The sequence below is a fragment of the Vanessa atalanta genome, chromosome 25, assembly GCF_905147765.1.
Source record: "Vanessa atalanta chromosome 25, ilVanAtal1.2, whole genome shotgun sequence".
NCBI classification, from domain to species: Eukaryota; Metazoa; Arthropoda; class Insecta; order Lepidoptera; family Nymphalidae; genus Vanessa; species Vanessa atalanta.
Genome location: NC_061895.1, coordinates 3033532 through 3045764, shown reverse-complemented (window position 1 = coordinate 3045764; position 12233 = coordinate 3033532). Strand labels below are relative to the sequence as shown.

Genomic DNA, 12233 nt, shown 5'->3' with positions numbered 1-12233 from the left:
ACAAAATTAAAGGAAGAAATACAAGCAACAAAACAACCAAATCCTTCTGGTGTATCGACTACTTTATTACAAGGAACATATATCGACAATTTATTTGCTGAAGTTAAGCCTGTTGAAAACAGTACTCCTGGTCAAAATATTGAGAAACAGATCATATTTTCACAAGTTGCAGTAATATCTGGTGATTCAACAATAATAACAAGTGACAACAAAACTTTAGGCGAAGACACTACATCTACGTCAACTACAACAACTACAGAAGGATCCATAATTACCTCTACACCAGAATTAATAGAAAGCTCAGTTGCTGATACTGAGGTTACAACAGAACTTTTGCCTGAAGTAGAAGATGAAGAGGATGAATCCAATTCGAAAAAGAGAAGTCGTCTGACTTTTACAACGAAAAAACCGTCATTTACTCCTGTTATAATACCGTTTGCTTCAAGGAACCGACCTACATTTAGCCCTAAACGCTTACCTATTCCAAATAGTGCAACAACTATTACCAGAGCAGATTTTACACCAACCATTACTGCTACTCCAACGCTAAAATCAGTTAGACCTACAGGTAGTTACAGTGGCAATAGAAAACAAGCTGCTGCCTTACCTAGTTCATCTAGTTCCGGAAGAAGGTTTGCTGGTCGTACCAGTGCAAATGTAAATTTATCAGCGAATATTCCAGCTTCACGACCTGGAGGTTTTCCGAGAGGCAACATTGCTCCAACGTCTAGAAGGACTGGTTTTAGGTCTAGTTCTTTAAGAAGTAATAGTTTGGACTACGCAAGTAGATCAGCAATTCCAAGAATTCGACCTACTGCCTCATCAAGGTTACGTGGTGGTAGACAATCTGCTTCTATAAACTATCCTCCAAGTGAACAAAATGAGTCAGAAACTTTTGCAACTCAACAGGAAGAAAGTGCTACTGAATCCCTTGATGAATATTCTGATACACCACAAAGACAAACTACTAATAATCCCTTACTCAGATTTAGAAGACCACCTGTAGCTAGGCAGCCTGGCACGGCTATAACACCAAGGTCTACGACGCCTTCGTCTAGACGTAGCTCAACTACGAGAGCGCGTACTACGACAACCAGACGTTCAACTACTCGTTCAACTTTTAATCCTTTGCTTGCATTACGCAGACAGAGACCTAATTCTTTGTTGCCTAAAAGAAATCTATTTAAACAACCAGAACCCGAACCTGAAGAAGAAATAAGAGAAAATGAAGAGAAGTTTGAAGAAAGCGAAGAGCTTTTAGATGAAGAAGAATTCGAAGAAGACAATGATTACGAATCTTCGGATAGAAAAGAACAACAGGTAGCATCACCATTACCTCCCAGAAAAACTTCTAATGCAGTTCAAATAAGACCTTTTGCATTTAAACGACGTTCTAAGCGTCAAGTAGATTACGGAAATAGAAAATATACGAATTTCAGAAGGCCTGGATTAAAATCAAGTAGTACTCGAAAACCAGATCCAGAACCGGAGACAGAACCACCGGCGCCTTCTACACAAAAACAAAAAGCGGGCCGCTATAACTCACGTCCAAACGGTAGGACTACTACAGTTTCTGCACCTAAGGTTTCTCAAAGGCAACCATTTATTGTTAGAGGTGAAAGTAGATCGACAACAACGTCAGCACCAGCTTACAGACGGGGAGCTAAATCGAGACCATCATCACGAACTACAACTCTTTCATCTAGACCGAAAGCTCCTCGCTTGTCTAACGGAAAATCTACTCAATCTTCAAGATCTAGTCCTTCACGTACCACAAGTCGATCTCGGTCACGGACAACAACCAGTAGAGCATCAAGCAGACAAAGAAATTCCTTTGAAAACCTAAGTGGTGAAAGATATAATAAATATGATAATATTTTAAATGACGGTAAGATTACTATAACACACCAGATTCCATTTGAGGTCACAATACCTATAGTTAATGGGAAGATTACTGAATATAAAAATGTTTTATCTGCAAAACCAAGTATTGAGACATTACTACTTAATCAAGTGACAACAACAATTGGTCCCATTGGTAATCAACAATTAGTACTTGCTCTTGAATCAACAGAATTAGCTGAAAATGGTGCAACTAAAATAACGAAATTCGTGCTACATGAAACTCCTACGACTACAGTAATTTTTACACCTACAACTATTAGAGGTCGCAAAACATCGTATTCTCATATTTTACCTAGTACTGTTTATAACGTTGAACCTGTAGTACAAACGGTTGCACCTGAAATTAACGCAAATGTGCCATTAGCAAATTTATTGTTATCTCAACTTTTATTAGGTAATCAGCAACCTGCGATAAATCCTCTTCTTGCATTGCAAGGGCAGGGACTGATACCGCAACAACAAGTAGTACAAACACCTGTAACAGAGTACAAAACTAGATCAACTACCTACGTAACAACAGTTACGGACGCAAGAGAAACATTTTTAACAATTACTTTTAGAGGCACTCCTATATTGACTACGATTGTAGATCCGACTACAAATGTTATTACAGCCACGGAATTTATAACTGATACAGTTGTAACTACACCAACTGTTTTGGCACCTCCTCCTCAATACAATTCTTTATTGCTGCCTCTACTTCTCCAGCAGCAACAACAGCAGCAACAACAACAACAACAGGCACTGTCTTTACAGACTTCAAATCCATTACTTGGATTAGCACAAGCTGATCTTAATTTATTGCCGAATAATCTTATACCAAACAACAATTTGAACAATGATATTTATAGTAACAGTCCAAAACCTAACATATTGTCTGACTTAAGTAGTAACGAAGATTTTTCTGAAGATATTCAAGATAGTGGTGAAGATATTCCGCCACCATCACCACCTCCTACACGCAGGAAGAAACCGCGAGCTCAGAAGCCGGCTCCACCAAAACACACTAGTGTAGTTACATTATACGTATCTGGTAAACATCCTGGAGAGTTCAGTACAGTATTGTCAACTGTCATTTCAGATGACACACAAACTGTCAGGAAACGAGAAGCTATATATTATGAAGATGTTAAAATACTGCCATCTACATTGCCATCTATAGACCAACTTGTAAGTTCCCAAGGAGACAGTGCATTAGAAAACTCTATAATTTCAGATATGGATAAATACTTAGCGAATTCTAATATTGTATCCCAAACAGAAACGCAAAGCTTAGAAAGCATTGTAGGTAAGATCAGTGATCACGTGAACTACAATACATCACCAACCTACGTTGTAAAATTAGAAACTCCATCCACGCTTAGAGATTTAAAGCAAAGTTCCGTCGATGATGTCTCTTGAAAACCGAACAACTGGTTAGGTCTGTAAAGTAATGATTTAGTTATTTATTTACTTTGTATCATAGTAAGTTAACTATGAATAGTGCCTTATAGTTTTAGCATTTAGTTTTAAGATACAAATACTCTTTCGACATTGTAGATAGGGATTCGTGTTAAGAGGTTTATTAAGATTAAGATCACCAAAAATATTTTGACTTGTTACCATATATTGAGTTGTATTGTCAAAAAATATATATTTTTAGGTGATTATTATCTAATCACTGCCTAAGAATAACTCATAAAATCTTAGAATTAAAAACCTTAATATAAATACTACCTTTTATAATACTCGAACTGCTTCATTTGTAAATTGCAAATTACGACTTAAAATGATAAAATAATAAAAATATAATTAAAAATCAATTTGTTTTATTTATTAAGATATAATAATACTCGAAACTATACCACATATATCATACATAAAAAATATACAATATAGTTATCTAAAAATAAATAATAAATAAATCTAGAATTAAAAATTTGAGGATATTTTAAATATAATTTGCAAATTAATTTAAGTATTAAAATATATTAAATGTATTCTATTACGTTTATAGTATAGAAATTGAACTTATACAAAATTTATTTGTAATTATGGACTTGAGTGATTTAAGCATTGACTTTTATGACATAACTGAGGATGACTAAATGACGACTTGAACGGCGGTCCTTTGAAGATCCACGAATCCAGATGGTTCTATCCCACAATCCGCGTCACCATCCGCCTAAGGAGGTGAGTTTTAAATAATATTAGCTAAAAATACTGTAGAAGTTATACATCTAGATGCATCTATAAATAATTTATGATATATTCAATCGAGTTTTATATTAGAAATGATAATGATTTCTAATATATTAATTAATAAAAACAATGTTACTAAAATAATCCCTACATCTAGATGTCTAACTACCTGTAAAAAGTAGATAAGTAAATGTATTTTTAAGCATAATTTATAACGTGTATATAGTATAATATGAGGTGGTTTAAAATGTGACAAAGTGCTGAAGTAGTAAAGCTTCATATGATTATTATTATAAATTAGGTTATCATTATCAAATGTTAGTAAAGGAAATACGTATATTATCATGATTTATAATATTTGATAATGATAATCTATAATTGTATTATTATTAATAACTGATAGTTATACTCATTTTGTTTTATATTGCATAGAATAAATAACACTACACCTATTTTTATAAAAGTATTAAGAGTTCGTTTAATGATTTTTCTAAATGCACAAATTACCAAGAAGCTATAAAATGGTTACTAATTCACGCGTCTGTTAAGGTGCATTTTCAATGTAAAGGTTAGCTATATTATGTAATTCTTCACATAGTTATTTACTGTCATTTTTATAAATACACACGGCTCAGCTTTAAACTGTTTCTCTATATAAGGTTTATTTAAAACTAGTGTGTTGTGAGCTCGTGTTCATGCCAAAACTATCTAAAATATTGTAAATATTTTTAATGCCTTTCTAAATAATAGCTAAAAATTGTAATTCACAGCTGTCAAATTTATTTCCCTGATAACGCACCATTCAAATAATTAATTATATGTAACAAATATTATTCATTTTAGAACCAGTAAAGAATTGTTTACGATTATTTAAATTAGTTTTTTTTATGGAAATATTTTTTAAAATTGTTTAGTTATTTTGATCTTATAACAAATATAGGTTACAATAATGCAATTGACTTGGATGATAATTATAATCTATATATTTTTTGGACAAATTACTAATATAGTTGGTATTAAGTTTTTATAAATATATTATAGTAAAATCATATGAATAAAAAGAATATGAATTAAAGTATATTTTGATTTCAGCGTTTAATACAAACGCCATAGTGTATGACAATACACCATGGAGACCTGGACGAGAAATAGATATTAATAACGGAGCCGACGACGAGAGAAAATTAAAAAATTTAGCTACAAGAATAATGTCTAATGGGGTTGAGGTTTTAGTTAGAGATAAAAGTTCAGATGGGAAACAAGAACAGGTAACCAGTAAATTTTTTTTAGATCAGTTCCTAAGTATTATATGACGAAAATTTTAATAATATACAGGTAATGTTTAATGTATTACAAGTATTATACTAAAATTTTATTTTCTATTTAAACTTTTATATTGACTATGTTAAGCATATTGTTGTGATTAACACTAACATCTAATTGTATTACAAGTATTTTCTTATTATAGTCGTCTCTTTTCTCAGCGAAAAATTAAAGTCATGCAATTAAGTTCAACGAAAACACCAAAGCATCACGTGAGTTCTACGCCACCAAATAAATCGTTACTATCATCAGCCGTTGCTACTGTTGTAAACCGACAACAAATGAGTGCTTTCTTTCCTCTACATCAACTCATGCAACATAATTACATTATCAAGACGTGTATGACCACATATACATATTTAACTACTGTAGTTCAAAACAAGAGGAGCGCTATATCAACATTTGAAACTATAGTTTCAGTGGTTACAACAGAATCACTCACAAATCTTTACGCTACAGATGTTTTAGCTGACTTGAAACCTACAAAAGTAAGATTCACAGTTAAGGAACCCGATTTAATGGCACAAGGAATATTCCTGGGTTTCATGGAACCTTTAAAGAATTCACCCGATATCCAACACAATATTACCATTACAGCGTCTAAAATTATAATATATTCAGAAACCTTTAATTGCTTTTAATGTCCTTCCAACATAATATTACTAACTCTTTCAAGAAACGTCATTATTAATACTGAATGTTTACTTTATAATAATTTTACAATAAAACCGTAAATATTTACAAATAAAAATGTTACACTATATGTAATAACATATGAAAGTAATATAAATTTTCTTTACAATTTCAGACGAAGTACATGGAAGTCAAAACTATTCAACCTTCAGCAACTAGTAATATGTTTTTAAGCAATATCCCCAAAATAGAAAAAAGAATTGATAGCCAAGAAGAAAATAATTTTGACCTCATAGAGCCATCTGAATTAGGTCATATGCCATGTACTAGTTCTTGCACTTGTAGTCATACGAAAACTGAATCTTTAAAAACCAAATATACTAATGCAAAACAACCGTCTGCTTTAGCGACAGATAAATACCTTATTAAAACTACTAAATACAGCGGCACGAAATTGGATGTTCGACCGACTCACAAAGAAGCTATTGATCAGACATTATACCGCCCATATGAATACGAGACTAGTTCTCAAGCAGCCCCTACAGATAAAATTGTAGAGAAGTATACACAAGTAAATGATTACTCTGATGAAAAAGATTCAAATTCAGTGGAGACAAGTGATCTATTAACCAATGAACAAGCACCGCCGGCAAAACATAACAATATATCTACAAGTAACACATCTATAAAACCCAAGCCAGACAAAACCCAGAAAATAAATAAAAATAAATTTGTAATGGCGGAACTTATTAAATTAGGTTCATTAGGTATAAAAGGTTTATCTCAATTGGCTCCAGTAATTGAAAAAATGACAGGTGGTTTTATGAAGCGACAAGAAACAAATAAGACGGTAATAACAACCACAACTGTTAAACCAGTCAGCAAACTTACAATTTACAATGCAAATAAAAGAGTAGATAATGATTTGGAATCTAAAGTAGGTAATTTTCCAATCTATATACCTGTCGATGAAATGGAAACTTCTGAATCTCAAATATCTTATAAAAATGTTACCTTACATCAAAATTTTGCATGGGCAACTGATAATAAGCATTCTAAAGGACATCTTGTAAAACCTAAAATAATATATGAGAGTCCACTCTTGAATGGTGGAATACCAATAAGTCCGGGTGAAATTATAACAGCGAATTCAGATGTGATAGTTGGAAAACCTGCAGTAGGTGGACCGTTAACTTTAGTTGCAAGTGGAATTAAACTACAGAATCCGGTTCACCCTCCGCTAATAGATAGTGTTGTTGCAAATAATGACCAATATCTAGTAAAAGAAAAACCAATGAATGACCAAACTATATTAAATATGAAAGTGGATGACTCTTTTGATTTAAGACCACCAGAACTACCTAAGCTAAAATCAAAACCAAATAAAAATACTCGCCCTCATGGGGGTCATTTTAATCAGCAAAGTTCCCAACAGTGGTCGTCAACTAATTCACATATAATATCTGAACAAAATAAACAATCAGGTATACTTAAAAATAAAGAATCAATGGTAATTAACCATGGTAGACCAGCGTTTTTAGATTTTATACCTTCTTTAAATAAACATTCCAATAATATTCCTAAAGATCATCAAGTTAATTACAGACCTTCAATTAAGGAGCAAGATATTCCAGATAACAATCCAAGTTCATCTGAAGTAATAAGTACTAAAATAACAACAGATGGAAGGTACACTGACGTAGAAAATGACGATTCTGAAAATAAACCATTTTTAGTTGATATACAACCTTCTAGAGTAGCTAATGTATTGATTCCTCATGGCAGTTCGACAGCTTTAGTATTTGCTGGATCATCTGAACCTCATAAAACTGGAGATTACATCGACGATCCTCTACCTTACCCAGAACCTGGGTACTTTGGAAGTTTTAGCATTGATGCACCACATATGACCAACGTTCATAACGTTGTTCCAAATAAAAACCAATTTTTTGGAAAACCAACAATTAAGTCTACATTTGATTCATACGCAAAAGATGTATCACCAACGTATAAAGGAACCGGACTCAATAACGATCAGAAAGTAAAATGGAATGAAAATAAACGCCCAAAAGATTTAATGAATATTCCTCCACCTACAAGTAATCAAGAAAGTCACATTCAAGTAGGGCCACAGATAACAGCGTATAATCCAGAAATATATAAGGTTGAATTTGATAAAAATTCTAAACCCAAGGAAGAAAAAGATATAATTGACAAGGAATATGAAAATTATCTTGCTGTTCCACCGCCACCACCTAAAAGGCATTACAATCAGGAAATAAGATATGATAAAAAAAGGTATCAGCAAAGACCAATAGTTCATACAAAACCTATACATGACAGCAACGTGTTTTTAAATATTCAGCATCCAATATCAAATCAACTTCCTCCGAAAGTAACATCAGAAATTTATTTTGCATCGCAGTTACCAAATAATCAAGCTACACCAACATATTCATTTAAAATACCTCAAACACCAACCACCGTTACTACAGCGCAGGTGAAACCACCAAAAAAACCCAATGAACAGATACCTAAAACAAACAATGCAGTAACATCTTCTAATGCAACAAATAAATCCGTTATTACCAGCAACATCCAGGAAAACTCATACACTATAACATTGAATACTGCAGCTAATGTAGCAAGTGAAAGTAATTCGGGGCAAATCATAGGTTCAAGCATTTCCGTACCAATCACCACTACGTCTCTTAATGGTCAAATAAATGCAAATATACCTATAGGAACAAATTTTGCAATAAGAGTTGAAGATGACCCTTCAAAATACGAAAGTGTTGCATTACATGGCAAAAGACATCCATCGCTTATATTCGATGACCATGAACGAGAGACTGGTAATAATTTTAATAGCTATAAAGAAAACAATTTTGAATATCAATCTAACCAAACTAAATCAATGTTACCCATAAGACAAACTGATATTAATACAAATATCAGAGAAAAACCGATACACAAGGATCATAGTAATTTATTACCGCCATCTGTAAATAGTCATGCTAATTTCCCTATGATAAATGAAGATACAAATGGATACATAAATATAAATTCAAACTATGCGGATAATAAAAATTTAAACGCTGAAAATAAACCTATATCATTTGTACCGGACATTTCAACCAATTCTCACGGGTGGTATGCCAGCGTTCTTAAAGAAGATAATTTGAAAAATATAAAAGTTGAAGCATCTACTCGAAAAATAATACCATTGAATTTCGATAATAAGTCGGATAGTCTACCGGAATTCGGTGAAAAGATTGCGACTGTTGGAAAACCGCCAGAATTTTGGGATCAAAAGAATAAGCAAACAGTTAATAATTTCAGTATTGGTAGACCATTTTCGAAGACAAACGAAGGTCAAAAATCTAATGTACTGCCTTTTACAATAAAACCTAACTATATTCCATCTAATTTTGGTAACAAGCAACCAGTGTACGATATACCATTAAGAGATAATAGCAATGAAGTTACTACAACAAAGATAATTTACCCGAAACCAACGAAAACTATTTACGAAACTGCTGAAGAAATATATGATGGTGAAGAAGAATCAGAAAATAATAGTGAAATTGATGGTGAAGTTAGTTCAGAATCTATGAAAATACCAATTATAACTACATCTGTAGCTAAGAACAACTATACAAAAAGTTCACCTTCCTTAGAAAATGTATTCAATCAAAATGTAAACCAACACAGCGAGGACGTAAAGCTAGTTAACTTTAATCCTGGAACACAAACAGAAAAACCTTTTACTTCATATAATAAAACAACATTTCAGTCAAATAATATTAAGCCTATTTATGATCACAATCCATATATGAAGCCTAGGCCATTTACAATTAACACTGCAATACCATTAGATCATCAATTACAACAACCACATTGGCAAATCAATCAGTTAATGGAAAACAGTACGAACGCATCATATGAAGATAATATGGAATTAAATATTGGAGAAGAAAAATACACTGCTATGACAAGTAGACCATTTTCCACGAGAAAGCCAGTTGGTTTTAAGGAACCAGAAAATAAATATAAAAACCAACAGAAGAATACGGTCTTATTAAACAATACGGGCATATCAAACGAATCTAATATTATAACGTCAACTATTCAAATTCAAGACAAAAAACCTTTAATTGTGGAACTAGATGAAAAAACAACACTTAAACCATTTATAATTAAATCTGAATCGGATAGGTTAAACAGTTCCTCAAGTGAAATAATTGATTTATCGCCACCTCCACCGACTGTAAATTACAACTTCAAGCCATCAATTCATGATGAAATTATGGGTATGAGCCCACCTCCACCCAGAAACCCCCTACAAAGAGTTCCATCAAGAATACCCCAAACTCCGAGACCGATTTTACCTATGAGAACACCAGCTCCATATAGGACTGTACCACCAAAAACATTACCTCCTAGGCAGTCGACTCAGCGACCTGTAAGGAAGCCATTGAAGGATGAAGTTTCAACATATAGGCCAACTTATGATATTGTTAATAAAGTTAAAAGGCCCTCTTTTAATATTGATCAACCTTCTTCACATTTACTACCTCCTCCGAGAGAACTACCTTCTAAGATAACTTCAATACAAAAAGAACCCAAACCGACAATTTCTTCTGTAACAGACGTTGTTTTCCCAACTGCAGCTTCCTCCAGTTGGTTAACTTCATCTAATTTCGATTTTTCATCGAGTTTTAATTTTGGACCTTCATCTGTATATTTTCCAGACAACGTGTCACCTACAAAAATACCCGAAGATTCCGATAAAATATCATTAGAATCTTCTTCGGAAAATATATTTATTTCAAATGAATACGAAACCTCAACCGAGGCAATAGATAGTAGTCATGAAAATCCTGTAACGCAAATAACAGATTCAAGAAAAGAAAATAATACAAAGCTTCTAAATAAGGAAAGTGAATTTTCAATCGAGCAAGAACAAGTTGAGTCAAGTAAGGAAGATATAATTAAAGATAGAATGAAGGTTATTCCGATTGGAAATAAAAATCGGACTCGTAAGCCTTATCCAATTCGTAATGATGATAAAAAGTCAAGTACAAGCAAATTTAAACTTCCATCTAAGACTGTACCTGTAATAAGACCTACACGAACACTATCTCGACCGGAACTTTCATACCCAACGAGATTAACTTCAATAAAAAAAATTATAAGACCTCTACCTTCTAAACCAATATCTGTTTTCCCCACTAATATTATAGAAAGTTCTGAATCGTCCATAGAGGAAGAGTATATTAAGCCAACTGAGGTCCTTAAAGAGGAACAAGTATCAACGGAATCACTAAAAGTACCATCTATTATAGAGAAGACATCTACTTTTACCATTAATAACGATCCAATGACGTCGAATATACATAAACAACATCATGCTGGAAATGAAATCAAGATATCAGATGAAATCATACCCACAAAAACGGAATTCAGAACAACTATAATTACGCTCACTAAAACATTATCAGAACCACCTCAAACAGTTTCAAGTGTTGGCTATGTAAACCTTACTCACACATTGACCGTAACTCATACCAAAACTACTTTAGTCAGTCAATCTGAGGGAGCTGTAACACAAACACTGATACTAACCAACACCCACACTTCTACGATAGTTGATGTCGTAACCGAGATATACACAAAAGTACAACCAACTACAATTGTAGAAACAGTCACAAAACATATTCCTATACCTCAAGTTGAAGCAACTTCTATCATCGATTCATCATTACCAACAAAGATAGCTCTTGACGATATAACCATGTCGTCAGAAGAAAGAGACAACTTTATTATAAGAGACAATGATGTTACTGAGAATATTCAAAAAATTGAAGTAGAAGATGATAAAGATAATGACACATTCTTTGTTGTTATGAACAAATCACAAAATGGTGGCAAATCTCCACCTATTCCAGATATTGATACGGGAGATTATGATGTTACTAGAAATGAACAAGTTAACAATAACGGAGTATCACAAGTATTATTTGGAGAAATATTGTTAGCCGGCACGCCTTATTTAGAAACTACGAATGTTGTACACCCTACGGGCAAGTACTTTTGCTTAACAATAATATTAAATGAAAGCTGTTTTTTTTTTAATTTAGCTTGATTTTTTACAAGTTACAAACCTAATACAATCATAAAGCTACAAC

At 32.9% G+C, this 12233-nt stretch overlaps 1 protein-coding gene across 1 annotated transcript in view; it reads left to right on the top strand.

The window, feature by feature from the left end:
- LOC125073784 overlaps positions 1 to 12233 on the top strand; it is a 97952-nt gene that overhangs the window by 77220 nt on the left and 8499 nt on the right. The window contains exons 3-4 of the mRNA XM_047684821.1: positions 5179 to 5354; positions 6218 to 12128. Of these exons, the coding sequence (XP_047540777.1) occupies positions 5179 to 5354; positions 6218 to 12128 (6087 nt within the window). The remainder of the gene's footprint in view (positions 1 to 5178; positions 5355 to 6217; positions 12129 to 12233) is intronic.